General features: G+C 38.0%; 1 protein-coding gene across 1 annotated transcript in view; it reads left to right on the top strand.

The window, feature by feature from the left end:
- LOC119809421 (muscular LMNA interacting protein) overlaps window positions 1–19,588 on the top strand; it is a 122,405-nt gene that overhangs the window by 62,289 nt on the left and 40,528 nt on the right. Inside the window, exons 9-11 of the mRNA XM_042054727.1 lie at window positions 684–728; window positions 6,902–6,946; window positions 16,970–17,098. Of these exons, the coding sequence (XP_041910661.1) occupies window positions 684–728; window positions 6,902–6,946; window positions 16,970–17,098 (219 nt within the window). The remainder of the gene's footprint in view (window positions 1–683; window positions 729–6,901; window positions 6,947–16,969; window positions 17,099–19,588) is intronic.

Genomic DNA, 19,588 nt, shown 5'->3' with positions numbered 1-19,588 from the left:
GGTAGGGCTTCTGTTCCTGTGTTGCAAGTGAATTTGTCACATAAAGAGAGGGAGGCAGGAGAAATGGAAATATTAAACATAAGACTATAAAATAGATGTAAGCTAGGAGGTATTAGAACTAGCATACAATTAGTGAGGGTAAATCATTTAGAAATCCCACTGTAGTTTAACTGACAGAAGAGGTATTAGACATGAAGGTAAGGGTGAAGAGGTAAAGTTTTGGGGGAGGGGCATTTGAAGCTGTAGTTTCTGAGAGCTTTCATGTTATTCTTGGCAGTAAAATTGGGTTTGGTCTTCAAAGTAAACGAATGAAATGGGTGAATGTCTTTGAGTGTAAGGGGCTCAAAGAACAGACAGAACCTAAATTTCTAGTGACTTCTGAGACAGCCAAAAAACTCTAGAAGAAATGTGACGAGGAACTAACTATAGGACTCATTGTTAACATTATCAATAAATAAGAGGAAATTGACAAGAGTTTTGACAAGTGGTTTCTGTTAAGAGAATAATGAAGGGCTATTAATTTAATAAAGTAAATTTCAAAGATAAATGGAATTTTGAATAGATCTTTATGATTCATGGTTAGAAAGTCTCAGTAGAGAAAAAGATGCATCACTTTCTTAAATTTTGACCTCTTCATTATTCACTAATTATGGAGATGCTTAATTATTTTTATTTTCATGCAGACTCCTACAACTCATCCAAGAGCAGCTGGTCGAGAAACCAAATATGTAAGTATCTTTCTTATTATTCTTGCTACTTGTTCAATAGAGGCCTGTACATATTTTAAAGGGAAGTCAGCTCTATAGTAATTATAATGGAATTTATTCATTTTTCCATAAATGGGAAGGGGTAAGCTTCAATGATTGGTCCAGACATAGGAAATTAGATTGTGTCAGGTGTACAGCATCCAGTAACCTTATCAACCGAATTCCTTCTTAAATGAATTCTTGTTTAATCTGCTTAAGCTACACAAAACAGAACTGTACCACCTGCCTTTTGTACCTCCAGTTACTAAAGCTTAGATGACATTTTTTTTATACGTACTTCTTGAGTTTAAGAAATAGTCAACCCATGTGCTTGACACATTGAGGTTAGTCCATAGCCAAAGGAATCACCAGATTAAATGAATGATTAGTTTGTTGCTCCTCTGTGTTTAAATTATCAAGTCATTCAGTGTCTGTTTATGAGAAAAACTAAATCAGAGAGCTGGAGAGATGAAATCGCTTAGGGGATGAGCGTGCTGGCTGCTCTTACAGAGGATCCAGGTGTGTTTTCCAGCACCCACATGGTAAGTCACAACTTGGCTGTGACTCCAGGTCCAAAGGATTGGCTGCTTTTTTTTTTGCCTCTGTCAGGCTACAAGCACTCATGTGGGGCACATACATGCACCCAAACATAATATATAAATAAGTCTTAAAGAAGAACACTACACCAACAAATATGTAGGTATGTATTCACATGCTCAGCACTCGATGCGCACAGAGCCTTACCCACGTCCCTCAATCATGTCATAATTGTGGTTCACATCTGCTTCTGCACAAACATATTCTGGTATAAGTGAGACAGTTTCCCAGCAAGTATTGAACATTTAATCTGAAATAACCTATTACACTACTCCTTCTCTAGGACACGCTGTTTTTTTTCTAATCTGTATTTTCATCATTATCAAGGACAAATAGCTATTAAATGTGTGTTGTGTGCCACGCCATCACCACACTTCACACCTTTCTGCCTTCATTTGGATCTCTCTAAGGCAAACAATAAGCCCAGAGGAATTATCAAATTTTATCATGCTCAGGAAATGATGGTTATGGGATGTGTCAGGAACATGGTTCAGAGCATTTCCTGGAAGCGATTTCTGTCAGTTTCCATTACTATTGGAAGTCCTTTGGAGGAATGTCTGAAAGACTGGACACATTGGTAGGCTAGACCCTGGTGGCTAGACCCTGGTGGCAACTGCTGCTGCTTGGGTCACTTACTTTGTTTTATGATGCCTTCGTTTTCACCCATAATATAGGGGGTGGTGATAGCTTTCTCATGTGATGAATTGAAAGTTTAGATAGTCCTTATGTGAAAAACCCTTAAAGCAATATCAACACTACATCATAGGCCCTCTCTTAGTTTGTCCTCCGTTTTTGCTTTTATCCACACCTCCTCCCTTCTCTTGCACCTGTTTGCTGTTAGAAGACTGGAAGCCTCATGATTTGGATGCCTTGATTCTTTAGTGGGCAAAAAGAGAAAGCACTCTTTAGAAGTGTGTGTGTGTGTGTGTGTTAATTTGTATATATTCTTACCTGTGTATGTGTTTATACTACCTGCATTTGTGCGGGTATGGAGACCAGAGGTTGACATCATGAGTTTTCTCAATCACTTTCCATTTTATTTACCAAAGCAGAGCCTCCCACTTTCTTGAACTGGGAGTTTGACACTCTAGCTAATGTAGGTATCTGGCTGGGTCTAGGATTGCTAGTCTCTGTCTCCTGAGTTATCAGTAACTTGCCATGTCTAGTGAAGGTACAGGTAAGGCCTGGGGTCTCTGTCTCCCGAGTACTGAGGTTATAAGGGGCTCACCATGCCTGGTAAAGGTACGGATAAGGCCTAGGGTCTTAAGGTTTTCACAACGACTATTTTACCCAGGCTCTTAGAAAGTTCTTTATTTTTAAACCTCATCAAAGGAGGTTATTTTTCCACCCCCATAGCTTATAAGAACAGTTGAGTTATTTTAAGTTAACTGTGAATCATTTAGCAAATTCAGGAGTAGATTAGAACAAACATAACTTTGATTCTGCTAAGATTATTGACCTTAATTAAAGTTTTGTTTCTTGAGCAAGAAGCTCTGCTTTTGAGTTTCTCTTACAACATAAATTTAAATTGTGTGTGTCATCTCAAATGTGTCCGTGTCTTAGGAAGATATGTCTTTTGGAAGAGGACATTTTATAATGTCAGATATAACCAGGTGTTTGGTGTCAACTTAAAGATATCTCACACTTACCAACACACAACGATGGTTACTATAATTACTAGGAGACAGTTAATACATTTACTCTAAGAAGAAAATAATGATTTTTGGCCGGAAGTTCTGTTTAGCTTTAGGCTGTCCTCTTATGTCAACTATCTGTCTTAAATACAATATATTCTGACTTCTAAAAAATTAATGAGGTAATAATTCATTTTTGAAATTCTAATATAATGGATAAAACACGTGATATTTTATCTAAGTACAAATTGAATACTTTTAAGCTATTAATTTCTCATTTTAATTTTTTCCCATGTCCTATCAGAGGAACTATGAGAAGTCTCTAGACTAACATTTTAGTACTTCACTCTGTTTGTGAAATTAGGCATTTTCACAGAAATATATGTGCCAAGACTCCAGGTTTTATTAACCCGAGGAGAGTTTTAGATTTGGTTCAAAAGCAGGGGCCATAAAAGGCACCAGTCCGTGTACCACAGAGTGGGCAGGATAAGGGAAAGATTAAAGTCAAGAAGAGAACTGTGTTGTACTGAAGCTATCCTGAGCAAGTTAGCACCCAACACACCAAATCCCCAGTTTCAAATATAACCCAAGGATCTTTAGTAGTGGAAAACCTAGTTAGTGTTTCCAAACTCTGTTGTCTACTTTCCCACTTTTCTTCAGTGATTTGACAAATATTTATTGAATACCTACTATGTACAAGTCAATGAAGGGTTACTGGGGTAATCGGAGTGGATGTAATGGCAAGGTCCTCACTTCTGAGATGTAAACACCAACAAAGGACACTGACATAACCAAGATAGCAAGTGAGCTGTCTACTTTCTTACGGAGATGGGAGAAATGGCCAGAGACTTGAATGATCTTGAAAGAGACAGACAGAGTAGGGACTTCCTACTGTATCAGCATGTTAGTATTCTCATGGGTTTTCAATTGTCCTGGGATGATTATAATAGGTTAATTAAATAATAAGTGCCTCCTTCTTAAAAAGAGAAAAAGAAAATTGGTGGAGAACAAGAGGAGAAGAATTGAAAAAGAAAGAGAGGGGAGGGAAGAAGAAAAAAGGAAATAAGATAAAGGAATGGAGGGAGGGAAGGAAGGAGACCAGTAGACAATAATGTTCTTTCGGTCTTTATTAAACATCTTACTCTCGTTTACAGTCTGGATCAATGACACTTTCATTTGTTTGGACTAATTAAACTTTTAATATTGCTTCTCCCAAGGTATGCTTCAATTAAAGGCTATTTTTAAAGTAATTTAGCTGAGATAGTCTTAAGCACAAGAGAAATAAAATAGGGTTGACAACATTTTAAAATGTAGTGTTAGGTCTTTTGTATGGTCCATAGAACAGTTTATCAACAATATTTCATTAAACTTTTAAACAGATGCTAAATTCAGCAATAATAGCTAGCAGCAAATAAACTTTCATTCATTTAAATCATCCATGAGTCCCATGAGGTGAGTTTTGTTATTATAAAATTTCCGGTACCGCCCACTCTTCGTTTAGTGCTGGGAATTGAACTCGGGCACTTGCATATGGTAGACCACTCTCCACCACTGAGCTGCATCCCAGCCTTCATTCTGAGACAGTTGCTTTCCTCTGTGTGAAATACTAAATTTTATTTTAAAACACAATCTCAGTATTCATTAGTCTCTTGGATTTGGAAGAAAAACTTTCTCAGCATTTGCCTTTATTATTCTAATGAACTGTCACCTGCATAAATCTATTTCATTTGCGTAATTTAAAAATTACAGCATGCTGCTGGGTGGTGGTGGCACAAGCCTTTAATCCCGGCGGGGGGGGGGGGGGGGGGAGGGGGAGGGCAGAACCAGGTGGATTTCTGTGAGTTCAAGGCCAGCCCGATCTACAAGAGCTAGTTCCAGGACAGGATCCAAAGCTATAGAAAACCCTGTCTGGAAAAACCAAAATAAAAAACCAAGAAAAAGCCCCAGCATACATTCTTAGTAAAATTTATTATTAGAAAATGGAATATTTGTGCTTCTAATGAATTTTTCAGAAACCCTTGGTTTTGGAGTAACATTCTGTTTGATAGTAACTTATTTAATGAACTTTTCAAATTTCATGAATTACTTTTAAGTTCCATAAAAATGGTACAACCTTATTCAATATATGATAGTTTATAGGTAAAAATCTCATTTTAATGAGCTCAAGGAACAGAAAATGTCATTACAGTGGAAGACTATTGATTCCTAAATATCACAATATATTGAAAAATGTGTCAAACCTTACTAAGAATATTATACACAGATATTCAAATAAAGGTCATCTTCTCTCATTTATGCAGCTCACATATTTTTGTTGCTATGCTTGGAGGTGTTGCTATGCTTGGAGTGACTCAGGTGCTGCTTAGGACCAGGCATAGATTTTCGGGGAAAGAGACTCAAATCCCCCTCGAGATCCAGATCTGCTTCAAGCGATGAGGCCAGAGGTTGATGAGTTATGGAAGAGTTGTACACAACGGAGGTGGGAAACGCCACTCTACCGATGACTTTCATGTATTCCTCCAGTTCAATGAGCCTCCGCAGTTGTTATGGGTGAAAGGGCTGAGGGAGGAGTGGAAGTTCCCATCAGGCCGTGCTCCACTAGGATGGAGAGGACAGAATAAGTCCTATGTCTTATATTTATGAGAAGACAAAATTTTATGCAATTTTAAAGTTTCTCCAATATGGGTTCTGAGGGGATGGAGCTCCAGACAGCAACAAGGGGTCTGCTGGCACTTTATGATTTTGGTATTTGCCTTTGCAAAGTAAAATGGATTTCTCCAAAGCTGGCTAGTGTAGCTGGGGCCCTCTACAGTCATTTGTCTTCCAGGCAGTCACAGCTTCACTCTGTAGGCTTCACTGTTTTGGTACCTATATTGTATGGATCTTAGTTGTAAGAAAGGAATGGTTACACATCAATTTTCAACACGTAGAGGCTGAGGCAGGAAGGTCATGAGATCAAGCCCACTTTGGGCTGTAATGAGACCTTATAAAACAAAGAAACACACCCCGAAATAAAACCAACCAACAAAAATATAACTAACAGAATTTCCTTGATATTAAAAATGTAACTTTACTGAAAATGTGGTCTACCTTTGTATGGAAATTTTACTTATCTTTAATTGACAAATACTTTTATATTTATAGAAAACAATGTGATGTCTCATCTGTGCAATCATTATAAAAACCTTGATCAAATTAATCAACATACATACATACAAACACACATATATCCCTACCAAATCATATTTTTGTATGTGACAAGAATTTTAAAAATAGTCTTCAGTGGTTTTGGGGACCATGCTATTTGTAACTACAACCCTAGACAGCAGTTGATGACTCCCACACTCAGCCTGGATAAAGTTTCACTGTAGCTTGCCTTCAGCATCATCTTTATCTTCCCTCTGCTGGGCCCACCCCATCATCCCTAGCCTCCAGGCACGTCACTATTATCAAGGAAAATGTGAAATACTAACGAGTTGTAAAGATCTGATCCCCAGACAAAAGGAATCAAATGCAGGAACCAGTCACAAAGATAATATTAACAGGTTCTCTAAAAATTTTGGAAGTGAGTTATTTCCATTCCATACTCGAGAGATTTTTGTTACATTACTCTCTTAATATAAATATGTTTTGAGAAAAATCTGACTCGTTTTTAATTTTGGTGTCAGTAAACATAAATATCTACCATATTTTTATGTTTAAATAAAATATGGATTGAGCAAACAGACGATACTACCTAACCTTGAAGAATCATTGGTATCAGGAGGCAGGGCTTGTACTATTAAGGCAAGAAGAAAAACAGCACATACTCTACTGTGTGAGCTAAAATGCAGAGGATGTGTGCCGCATTGCTCAAAAGAACCATTTCTTGGTGTCATGCTTTTTCTATAATCTCACTAATATCCGTCATATTTATATTTTCAGGCAAATCTTTTATCAACATCCTCTACAGCATCTGAGAGTCAACTGGTATGTACTGTGTTCTAAGTTGTTTACCTGCTTTGAACATTCTTATTTCTCAAGACAACTTTAGCTAAAGAAACTGAGGAGATAATGAGCTTGCTCACATGTGTAACAAAATTTACTAATGTTTTAACAAAGTCGCACGATGACTGCTCTTTTCAACCAAAACTCCTACTAACTCTGAGCAGTGATTTTACAAAAGATTGAACTGAGTCAAAAGAAAATGCAACTTGAATTTACAGAGGAGATCACTTCTTGATAAGAGGGATCAAAAATATTTCAAGGAAATAAAAACAGATAGTGTGGGGTGGCTTCTGGATGTGTGGAGACGAAGGAGACAGTCTCCTTTGCAAACTGAAGGAACAACCAGAATCTTCAAGCACACACTACCCAGTTCCTCCAGGATAGAATCAATACTTACTGACACAGTGAGTGAAGCAGTAGCCATGGAAACAAATTACACTTACCATGTAATTTGCATTTACAAATTGCAATTACATTATAAAGTTAACTTGTTCCCACTTTAGATCTGGAAATATTACATGCTTTTAAATTTTAAAATAATTCCTATTTGTTTCTTTTTTTCATGGTTTATTTTTTTTATTTAAAAATTTCCATCTCCTCCCCTCCTCCTCTCCCTTCTCTCCCCTCCCTTCCACCCATACCCCCGCTCCCTCCCTTCCCCCATACCCCCCTCCCTCCCTCTCCAGGCCAAGGAGCCATCAGGGTTCCCTACTCTATGTTAAATCCAAGGTCCTCCCAACTCCCCCCAGGTCCAGGAAGGTGATCAACCAAGCTGATAAGGCTCCCACAGAGCCTCCATGCAGAAGAATCAAAGCCCTTGGGCAGCTGAGGAAAGGCCAGATCCTATTTTTTTCTTGAGAGCAATGTTTGGAAGTCAAGAGTGGTTTGACCATGCTCATGTGGAAATTCATTCACCACAGCATACAAAAGATATAGTTTAGATGTCAATTGATAAAATGCATGCCTGTGAATTTGTATGCTACATACACTATTAAAAATTCTATTTTAAGGGAATACATAAAAATATACACACATTTCAGTATCAGATTCATAAAATAAGGTATAGTACATAAAAGCTATAAACACAATAAAACCCACTTAAAATCTATCAAAATATCCCATGTGGCTGTGTTTGTGTTCTCTAAGAGAAATGAAAAATATTGCTTTGACTTAAAGAGGATGTCTTTGCATTTAATTTAGACCAATTTTTTTAAGGAGTACAAAGCATGTCTTAACTAAGTTTTAATTGAGATCTTTTCTGAGGTATAGTTATGCTTATGAAGATGTTACTATCAAGCAAATCACAAAGTATTGACCTGACATAATAATTCAGTCAAATCACTTTGATTTCACCTCATGAATTTATACTATACTTAAGATTGCCCAAAACATATTAAACCAGGAAAGAAATATATATATATCTTATTCTTTAGAGACATTATTTCTGATTATAATTCTTTCATTTCCATAAAAGTGTTGCCATCATATTCCATGATCAATGCTCTTCAGATTCAATTCAGAAAATGGGAGTACATAAAATCAATTTTGAAAAATAAAACCACTATATTCATATATATATATATGAGTTAATATTTATATATGTTTAAAATACATATTTATTGATGATATTACATATATATCATGTATGTGTGTCTAGCATACAATATTTATTAAAATAGTATACGTTAGAGTTAAATTATATAAATAAATTTATCAATTTGAAATAAAATAAGCAGTTACTGTGGCAATTATTTGACTCAACTATAGGCCAGACATATTGTAAGCTTATTTAAGTGAAAATATGTGACAAATTATCATCCTGGCACAAGTTTACTATCAATCTGAAGTTTACAGATTTGACTTCTGAATGATAAAGTAATTTCAGGTTTTAAAAACTTTTCCACTTGGCCTGTCTGCTTGTTATCATTACACGTCTGCATCTCCAAAGAGACATTACTTCAGCTATTAAAATATTTGCATTCTGGTTTGTGGTCTAGCCCAGTGGTGAACTCTAGCATCCATGATACTTATGTTCAATTCCTAGCTCATCCAAAAGCAAGCAGTGGTGTGAGTGAGTGTGTGTGTGTGTGTTCACTCACACACATTATGTATGCTGTTTCCATTGTTTTTTCTAGGAGCCAAATGATGTTATATTGAACTTGAGGAACTATTTTGGCTACTCTTGAGACTCACTTATTAGCTTTTCCTCTTTAACAACCAACACGATAGTTAGCAACTCAAAAGGAATCTCCCACTCTAAGTGGAAGCTGGAAGAAGTACTGTGCCAGTCTGAAGGGTTTTTTATGAGACTCATGTAACATTACAACCTGTTTTCGACATGGTCTTGTAGAAAATGGAGACACTTTGATTGCACTCCAAAGCTCTAGATTATCAAAATACGTGAGAAGTCATTTTATAGGCAGCGAAGTGGAGGCTGCAAGTGTTTAATTAGATCATCGAAGATAACAGCATTAATGTTTATCCTTGTTCCGTGTGGAATCATTGTTATTGATTTTTAATAGTTCAGGAGGCTTATGACACCTCTGTTGAGTAAATCGGGAGATAGGCCTCTGGAGAACTGTCTGAGATTTTACATTGTCTGTTAAACACGATGACTTAATGAAGATGTGCAGACAGAGTGAGGGCAGATTGCGCAGGGGCATCTGGGACGCTGGACAGTGCTTCCCGTAGCATATCAAAAGGAGCAAGGAGGAAACGGAAGCGTTGGCTCTCAGGTTGAAGCTTTCCTAATTCTGGAACTAGACCATCTTGGTATTAAAAAAGATGGGTATGTCCTCTTTTGTCTGCTTGGAAAACAGTTTGGTTGGACAAGATGGGTAAGATCTGTTTGTTTGTTTATTATTTATTTTTATTTTATGAGGGGAACCTGGGTTAGATGACAGCTGGTTTTTGCTCTTGGAATTCCGTGTCATTGCAAACCATTCCGTGCTGTTCAGGATGGGCTGCTGAATCTGCAGAGCAGACCATAAGAGGTTTAGAAAATAAATCACGTGGCCCGGTAGAAGTAAAAGCAAAAGCAGCTTACTGGAACAGAATAAAGAAGAGCCTTAAGCCGGCAGTTACTCTGTCTCTGGTTCCGAGTGCCAGCTGTTGTACTCTGCTTTACTGGGCATGACTCAGCTTTCTGAGGGCCCTTAAGTCCCTGTTGTTTAGAAAGGCTTTTGTGTAGAACTGATTCTTCTTTAAGCTCAAAGACAGTTTCTCCTTGACCAGCTTTCCTTGACCCAGCTTCCTTAGGAGCTCCAGCATTCATCATGTACGCCTCCTGAGCCGTGACTCATGCTATTGTCTTCTTTTCCATCAAAACGGTTCAATCTGTGTTGTGTCTATCCCACAAAAACAGTTCTTGAGCCACGGGATGTGCTTTATAATTATTGAAGCCCCATCTTTAGTTTTTTTTATTTTTACAGCTGTTATGGTAGTTGTCTAGGTTATTTACAGTTGGCATTCTATATAAATTCAACATTCTTTTATTTTCTTTTTCTTTACAAAATTCTGTCATGCTTCCCATCTTATTGGACCCCCATATGCGCGCCCCCCCCCCATGCACCTTGTGCCATCTCAGTGGTCTCATAGGGTACCAATGAACTGCTTTTTATTTTCAGGAGGTTTATCATATACTAGAAGATTTTGAGATTTGAGATATTTATTTGAGGGAAAATGAGCATAAATGTCGATTCAAGTACATAATATTGCTGAGGGGCAGCAGTCAGTTACCCAGTCACTGACTGAACGAGTGAATCATTACATAGATGAATTAGATAATGCTGCTTTTATCTACAATTGTATTTTGTAGATAATTTTGGGTTTTTACAAGATTTTTTGCTACAAAGTCTCTAAGGGGGAAAAATCAACTTCTGAATGGTGAGATGACAGAAGCAAACAGAAGCAAGTAACAATCAGGTCACTTTAAAACTGTTTTGATTCATCAAATCAGCTGAGGTTCGAGCAGCTTTACAGAGTTCCTGTGTGCTCCTCTCTTCTTTTTATACTGTTGTGTGGATCTTATGATTCAAAAACATGAGATAACAGACTTGAAAACCTTTTGTGGCTCTTGTTTTCCATCATATCTCCTTCTAATTTACTCCTGTAGCTACAGGCAACCTATCATCCCATTTGTTGAAGTTACTAATTTGGGAAAGATGTTGCTCTAAGAAGCCATCATTTTAAAATGTCGGCAACAAATTTGCTAGGTCATTGCTGGCAGTAAATCTCCAGAGGCAGTACCAACTTGCTGTCATACAATTATGATGATAAGTTTCCAAGGCTGAAAAAAAAAATCCAATTTTATGTGCCCTAGTAACAGTGTTCAAGTAAAAAAATGACATGCGATAGATTGTAAACACATGTAAATAGCAGTCTTAGACTAATGCCCCTCAGTACCCACCCACCCCAAATCATGATAGTGAGCTCCCATAACTCTGTTCTTCACACCTGAGACTTCTTGCAGAAGTCTAGCAGCGGAGTGAGATACGATCTCAGTTCCACCCCACTCCTCATTTGTGTTTCTCAGAAATGGTGAGATCACCGTGGTTTTTTTTCTTTTTTTAAATGGATGCATGTGTGTGTGCCATAACCTGAATGACTTTGACTTTGGGACTGACCTGCTGGGGTGACAGGAAATTAAGAAATCACAGGCACACACAAGGAAAACCTGGGACTAAAAGGGCCATACACTGTGACAGAGGCTCCCAAGTAGCAGCCTGGAATCCCCTGCATTTATTTACTCTCTCCAGCATGAAGGAGGAAGGGGCAGGGTTGCTAATCAGGGTAGGAAGCCCTGAGCGGAGCAGTCCCAGCTGCAGTCGACCTGAAGGAGGAAGCTGCAGTTGCTTATTTTCTGCACGTTGTTAGCAGCCATACTTGGACTATGGGAAGGGCTCGCCATTCCTCTGAGCCAGACCTGGGGAAGGACTTGCCATGGGTCTGAGGTAGGTATAAGGGTTCTTGACGTGGTTTATGCTCATGTCAATAATACACATTCACTCAGGACTTCATCCACTCCCAACATATGAGTAGCGAAGTACATGTATGTGGGAGGTGCATATATAGGTGTCTGTATATGCATACTGAGGCCAATGGAACACCATGGATGTGATTCTCAGGAATGCTACCAATTTCCTTTGAGACAAGGTTTCTCTCTGGCCTGGAGTTTACCAAGTAGGCTAGATTGGCTGGATAGCAAGCTCCAGGGATCCTCCTGTCTCCACACCTTTTGACTTGGATGCCAAGTCTGTAGGCCACCATGATGAGAATTTTATGTGGGTTCTGGGGAATCAAAGTCAGGTCTTCAGAGATCTTTGGCCTCATTAGAGCAAGACAACAAACACATACACAGATGTCAGATGGTGGCAAATGTTACAGGGTGGTAGAGATGAACATTTTATCTGGATGATCTGGAAACGCCTCTCTGATAAGGCGCTGTTTGAGCACACAATGGAAATGGGATCCACGTATAGGACAGAGCAAATGAAAACGCCTGGCACAGGGCCACAGTGGGCGAGTTATGGTAAGTCACCATCAGGGAGCCTGAGTGAGTGTGCAGGCATGAAGAGTGTAGTGTAGCAGCGGAGGACAAGGTGGAAAGGGAGAAGCTAGTTTAAGCCAGGGAAGAGCAGCAATTGCAAGCCCTTTGCAATGAAAAGAGCGAAGGAACCATTGAAAGATCAGTTGACGTGGTTTGATCTGGAAGTGAGTGGCATCATTTGGAAGTTGAATGGCACAATGTGAGTTACGCTACAGTTACTCCGTGGATTGCTTGACTTGGTTGTGCATTCTGAGGTAAGGGTTGTGTTGTATCCATTGCCATCGACCCTACAGTTTTTGTAGAGGTCTCATTTGACAGAATAGGTCCTAATAGCCTCAGGTGGAGATATTTTCAGAGTTCCCAAACAGCTGTTCTCTTTTGGAGGCACTTCAGAATATTTCCATCTAGAGTAAGTCATTTCTTAGTCAGCTATTCACATCAGCTAATTCTTTGCCTGGAGACTCTTTGTTCTTTCTGTGTTCTGGGCATTAACTGTGTGAAAAGGCCCTTTCAATTTTTCCACTTATTCCAGACACAAATTTACAGAATACCATTCTTTTGACATAACTGGTTATTCTATAGATTCTACGAGTGAGAAGAGGCCCTCTGTGGACGGGTTTGTTGGTGGACGGTACGGTCTTACAGTAACTCACTTTTTATGGACTCTTCTGATGTGATCCATCTCATTTCTTTATATTTGTTTGCAGAGACTTAGCAAATTAGATTTGCACAAATTAAGGAAATCCTTCAAGAGAACTCCTACTTGATGCACAAGGATAGTAGATTACTTTGAGCACAGAAAAAAGAGAGATGAGAAATTTATTAAAAAAAAAAAACAAAACAACCCGCACTTCTTCCCTGGGAGACAAAAGACCCTGATAAGCAAATGTCTCTGGAGTGTTGAAGCCAGACCCAGCAGAGCAGTTCATTTGATGGATGCTCTGGCCTAATGTCTCGTAGTTTTTACTTTGCACACAAATCATCTAGGGATCTTTTAAAGTGCCGATTCTAATTCCTATGTTAAGGATGACTTAACATGATCATTTGACATGAAGGAATGACATATTAGGAAGAACAGAAAGGAAGTAACTGTGGAAGTACCTCCTGTGTGCCCATATTAGCTTTTCATGCATCATGTATGTTAAAGGCTTTCTGAGGTATACATTGAAAATACGTTTGGATGATGGATTTGAATACATTGAAATAAGGCTGATGTGGTAGTAATCTGTGGTGTCATTTCTGAAGAGATAGGGACATTATGAATAGTTTGTGGGACTATCGACTGTGAAAAGACACAGTTTGATATATCAGATGGCCTTTCCAAGATTATATAGTCTAATACCTGCATTTCAGAATTGTATGGCCTGATACTCCCCTCGTCCTGCTATCATGTTTTGGGAGTGGATTGTTAATTGAATCTAGACAGTGAAAATTTTAGACATGTTGAGAGGTGGGTAAGTGTGTGTGTGTGTGTGTGTGTGTGTGTGTGTTTACAAAGAGAAGAATATATATATATATATACACATATATGTATATATATATGTGTGTGTGTACACATACATACATATATCTCAAAACTGGAAAACATGGGGTTTCATAATGTTCCAGGAAAATTTAGAAGATCTAGTGGAAATTAAAAGAAAAATAACAAGCCGGGTGGTGGTGGCGCACGCCTTTAACCCCAGCACTCGGGAGGCAAAGGCAGGCGGATCTCTGAGTTCGAGGCCAGCCTGGTCTATAAGAGCTAGATCCAGGACAGGCTCTAGAAACTACAGAGAAACCCTGTCTCGAAAACCCCTCCCCCCAAAAAGAAAAATAACATAGAATGTTGCAATGATGGTTCAAAAGTGGGTTGGTAGTAGAAATGAAGAGAGTAGATCAATTTAAATGGACTAAATAGGGAAAGGATTTCACTATCAGTTAGATGTTATAGAGAAGCAGGTGTTTAAAAAATTTTTAAGTTTCTTTCTCCTTTTTTCTCTGTCTCCAAGGCACAGGGGGAATGAAATCACAAATCTCATCACTGGACCAACTATCCTGGATTTAAATCTTGGTTCACATATTTACTGAAAGACTCTGACTCTCTGTCTTGAAAACTCTTACAATGTTTGTGAGAGAATTAACAATAAAGAATGGAGGCGACTCAGATACTTCAGGCTGACAAAGTCTGAGATTCAGGTCTTTCTTTCTTTCTTTCTTTCTTTCTTTCCTCTCCTTCCTTCCTTCCTTCCTTCCTTCCTTCCTTCCTTCCTTCCTTCCTTCCTTCCTTCCTTTCTTTCTCCAAAACATGGTTTCTCTGTATCTTTAGATCCTGTCCTGAAACTAGCTATTTTAGACTAGGCTGGTCTCGAACTCCCAGAGATCCTCCTGTCTCTGACTCCTGAGTGCTGGGATTAAAGGCATGCACCACCACCACCCAAGCTGAGATTCAGTTTTTAATAATAATGGAAAGTGGAAAAATTTACATCACAGAGGAAACAGGAAATAAGGCTCAGTAGTCATCTAGATGTCAAAAGCCACCATATTCAGGAAGGGCACGGAAAGTAAGGAATAGAAACGCAGACAGAGAAGCAACATAAGGCGTCGGTGATGAACTCTGATACGCAATTGCACTTAAGATTTCACACCTTGCAAGTGTCCTTCCTTTTTTATATTTTCTATTGTTTTAACATTTGTGTGTGTGTGTGTGCGTGCGTGTGTGTGTGTGGTATAAGTGTGTGTGTGCACACACTACAGAGAACAGAGGACAGCTAATGGGAGTCAGGTGTTAACTTCTATCATGTGGCTCTTGGGATTGTGTTCAGATTGTTTGGCTAAATAGCAACCTCCTTGACTCTCTGAACCATCTCACTGGCTCCAGAACAGTCTCTTTTCTGATCTCATCCTTGAAGGTGGTCACAAGTCAGAAGGATTCTATGCCAATATAATTCAAAACATATAGCAACATAGGAAAAAAGACAGCCATGTTTCTCTGGCTCAGAGATCCTCTATAATATAAAATTCTGCTAAGTGGTGTTCTCCTTTCTACATGCTGACACCTGGCTTAAACTCCTAAAGTTTCATGCTGGTTTGGGCACCTGTGAGGTTGTTTTGATTTCCTAGATTGATTTCATGAAGAAAATGAAGAAAGTATATACTGTTCACTTGAGGAATACTGTTCACACGCTTGTTAAATAACTGGGTACTACTGGCTCTTTTTTTTGTATCTGGAGATAAATCAGTTTCTTAAGTCAGAGCTATTTCTCAGCCTGGAGAAGGAAAACACTTTCTCAATCTGTATTTCCCCACTTGATGTATACATGGAAAACAAACTAGGGAAATAGCAACTGAAAAAAGCATTAGAGTGTGACATTTATTCAAGACTCAAAATACATCAAGCGCCTTATAGAGTAGAGATAGATGTAGTCTCTTAAGGCTTAACTTTATAGAGTAGAGAGATAGATGTAGTTTCTTAAGGCTTAACTTATGAGCACCAGGTTTGACTAGGCCAGTCTCATTTACTGTTTTCTAGGAGGAATGAGGTTGAGAAAAATAACTGTAATCATAGAGAAAAGCTCAAACAAAGACTGGCACAATTTCTTTTTATTGAATTTTTACTTGGCATGGTTTCAAAACATACCAATCATTTTGAGTTATTTGACAGTGTGACAAGATGTTACACTCTATGGTCATTTAGAAATTGCCCCAGGTGAAAGAACCCCATCTCATATTGTCATCCAGTACCATTTCATGAGTTCCCAGTGACTGATGTTAGTTAAGGCTATTCTGATACAAACTACATCAGATGGAATCTAGTGTGCAAGGAGAGGACAGTCCTAGGGAGCTAAGGGATAGGAAGCGTAGCTGGGCCCATGAATGCTTTGGCATACACTCCCAAGGCTCTTCTCTCTGGGGCTCAGCTTCAGAAAGCGTCTTCATTTCAGTAAAAGTGCATTTTAAGTTAAATTAGGGAATGGTATAGTTCTTGCGTTGACACAAAGTTATTGCAGACAAGACAGCTCTCTCTATCACATTCTATTTTTAGACCTAGTTCAGCCATGTATAATATGAGTGTGGCTTAGACACAATATGGGTGGACATCCCAAGGTCCTCTATACCTTTACGGTCCATTGCAGAACAGGAACTCAAAAAAACATTTTTCAAACAAAAGGTAGAGGAACACGTTTGGTGTCGTTTTGCAATTTTAAATCATGATAGGAGATCTTTATGACTTAGTTGCTACCGTAATCAGTGAACTAATTGATTATAATTTGTTAACAATTGTATTGATTTTTCAGTTTGGTTATACTGTTAAAACAATATAATTTCTAGGCTGCCTTATCCATTATTTTAAACCACTTCAAATTTCAAAAGAAAAAATTTTGTGACAGCATTTGGGTAGCAACAATAATTATACTTACTCATCTTAATAGTGTTTCTCTCCCCCTCTATTTTAAAAACATGTCTCCGTCATGTAGACTAAGCCTGGAGTAATTCGCCCAGTTCCTGTAAAATCCAAACTGTTACTGAGAAAGGAGGAAGAAGTCTATGAACCCAATCCCTTCAGTAAATACCTTGAAGACAACAGTGACCTGTTTTCTGAGCAGGTGAGTATACACATAAGACCGTATTTCCTATTACATATAATAAGTACCTGTATAAATTAACAATAGCGTATGTGCAAGAAAATATGTTTAATAGGTTCTATCACTGGTAATGGAGAAGATCATTTTGTATACAAATAGAAATTCTCTATTCAGCTATTTATCATTATTTTGAAACATCTCAAAGCTTTTCCTAAAAGAAAACACTGTCTACCCCATGAAGGTGCTATGTGGGAACCTGCAGCATTCATCTCAAGACCATACGAGCGTGTTGTGAATAGCCACATGCCACTGAGTTCTTCTTTCGGAGGCGGCTTATTTTTTTAGAATATATGATAGTTTAGATTTGTTAGAGTTGAAGAAAATACTATTGTCCAGATTCTTATTAACAGTAAATTTGAGGGGTGATGCAATTCTTCTAGTTCGAGGGTGCTAATTACTTTATAGGGCAAAAATCATGTCTCTGTTGTCTGTAGAGTACACATGCTCTATTTGCATTTTATGTCCTGAATGCTGGGGAAGGGAGAAAAAAAAAAACGGCCAGTGGCAACTTTCTATAATCAAAGGAAACTATGGCAATGTGTATGTACATATACTATAAAACTTCAGGGCCTAGAGAGATGGTTCAGGAGTTAAGAGCACTCATTGCTGATGATGAGGGCCCTGGATCATTTTCCAGCACCCACATGGTGGCTCCTAACTGTTTGTAAGTGTATTTGTCGGGATCTGATGCTTCCTTACAGCTTCCTGCAGTACTGCATGCACATGGTGCACCGACATGTAGCAAGTCAAACTCTTCTGTACTTAAAATAAAAGTAAGTTAAATCTTTAAAATCTATATAAACTTCATTTTCTCACCAAAGACAAATTATACATCTCTATTTGTCTTATTCAATGCAACAAATGGGCATGGGCTGTACATTTTTTTAAAATCTTAAATGTTAAGTAGATAAGCAAAATAAAATGAAAAATGCTGGATACAGCAGTACATGTAAATTAATCTCATATCATAATCTATAATGAGTAAATTAATAAAAGAACATAGGTATAATATCCTCTTTAAACATTTAATTTAAAAGTGATAGCTAGCAATATTCTTTTTAAAATTTATTTAATTTGATTAATTTATTTTACATACCAACCACAGTTTCCCACCCTCCTCTCCTCTCATTCCCTCCCCCACTTCTTCTCTACCCCCTCCCCATCCACTCCTCTTCTGTCTTGCTTCAGATGGGGTAAGGTCACCTATGTGCTTCAGATGGGGTAAGGTCACCTATGGGAGTCAACAAAGTATGATATATTAAGTGGAGGCAGGAATAAGATCCTCCCCCTTATATCAAGACTGGGCAAGGCATCCCACCATAAGGAATAAAGGTTCCAAAGACCCAGATCATGCATTAGGGACAGGTTCTAGTCCCACTGCTAGGGACCCTACAAAAGACCAACCTACAGAACTGTCACCCACAAGCTAGCAATATTTTTAAAATGTTAATTACATTTGCATTTGTAAGAGGTAAGGGATGTTTTGTGGGCCGTGTGTGAGCTCCTTGACCCTGGAAAGATGTTTTCTCTACAGCTTCTGTTTCTTAATATGTACAGAAAGTTGTGAGGATCAAGCCCTCTAATGGATCCAAGATTTAGGTTACTTTAAATGATTGATTAGCCTTGAATGGATCTTAAGCCTTTATGTAGCTGAGTCCTCATAGTTTTCTCATACACGACCCATGGTTTTATTCCAGGAATGAGGTGGAGATGGCTGAACTCTCTCTCTGTTCCAGTCCCCTGAGAGGCTGAGGTGGCAGGACCTCTTGATGCTTGAGTTTACGTCCTGACTGAACAGCTCAGTGAGATCTCATTTCAGAAATGAGAGGAAAATTAATATTAAAACATTTTCCAGTTTATTTATGATCACTTTGTGGAACTGTTCTGGTCTTATGAGTTTGAATCTTTAAGGAGGTTTAGAGACAGTCTATTTACATTTTAGGGAGAAAATTTATTGGTATGGAATTTATCATGGTTAATTCTATACATTACAAAATTAGAAATTTCTGTTAGCAAACCAAATTTAATTGTCAATAAAACATGTATAAAATACCTACTGCTTTTACAACATTAATATTTTTAAAGATTAATGTGACGTTTTGGGTTAGGAATTCATTGTATAAAGGTTTTTAGAATATAATGTAGTATTTATGTGGGAACAAACTACAGATGTTAAAATAAATTTCACATATTATTATCCATGCAATTATATTCCTCAAAATTTGCTTAACTGCTATAAAATAAAGATTTTTACTTTTTATCTAATCTTGAAACTTAATTTTCCTCAAGAAAGCTCCTTTGTAGCATATAAGGTTAATTTGTCTGTAATTATCCCCTTCATTGTCTTGTGGAATGATGAATTCCATTTATAGTGCAGGAGATTCTTGTCATTAAAAAGAATTGACGTTTTTCCTTTTTCACCATTTTTTTGTGGTTATGCAAGTCTAAAGC

The sequence above is a fragment of the Arvicola amphibius genome, chromosome 3 (genome assembly GCF_903992535.2).
Source record: "Arvicola amphibius chromosome 3, mArvAmp1.2, whole genome shotgun sequence".
Lineage (NCBI taxonomy): Eukaryota > Metazoa > Chordata > Mammalia > Rodentia > Cricetidae > Arvicola > Arvicola amphibius.
Note: the sequence above shows the minus strand (reverse complement) of the source record. Positions and strands in the feature narration are given on the sequence as shown.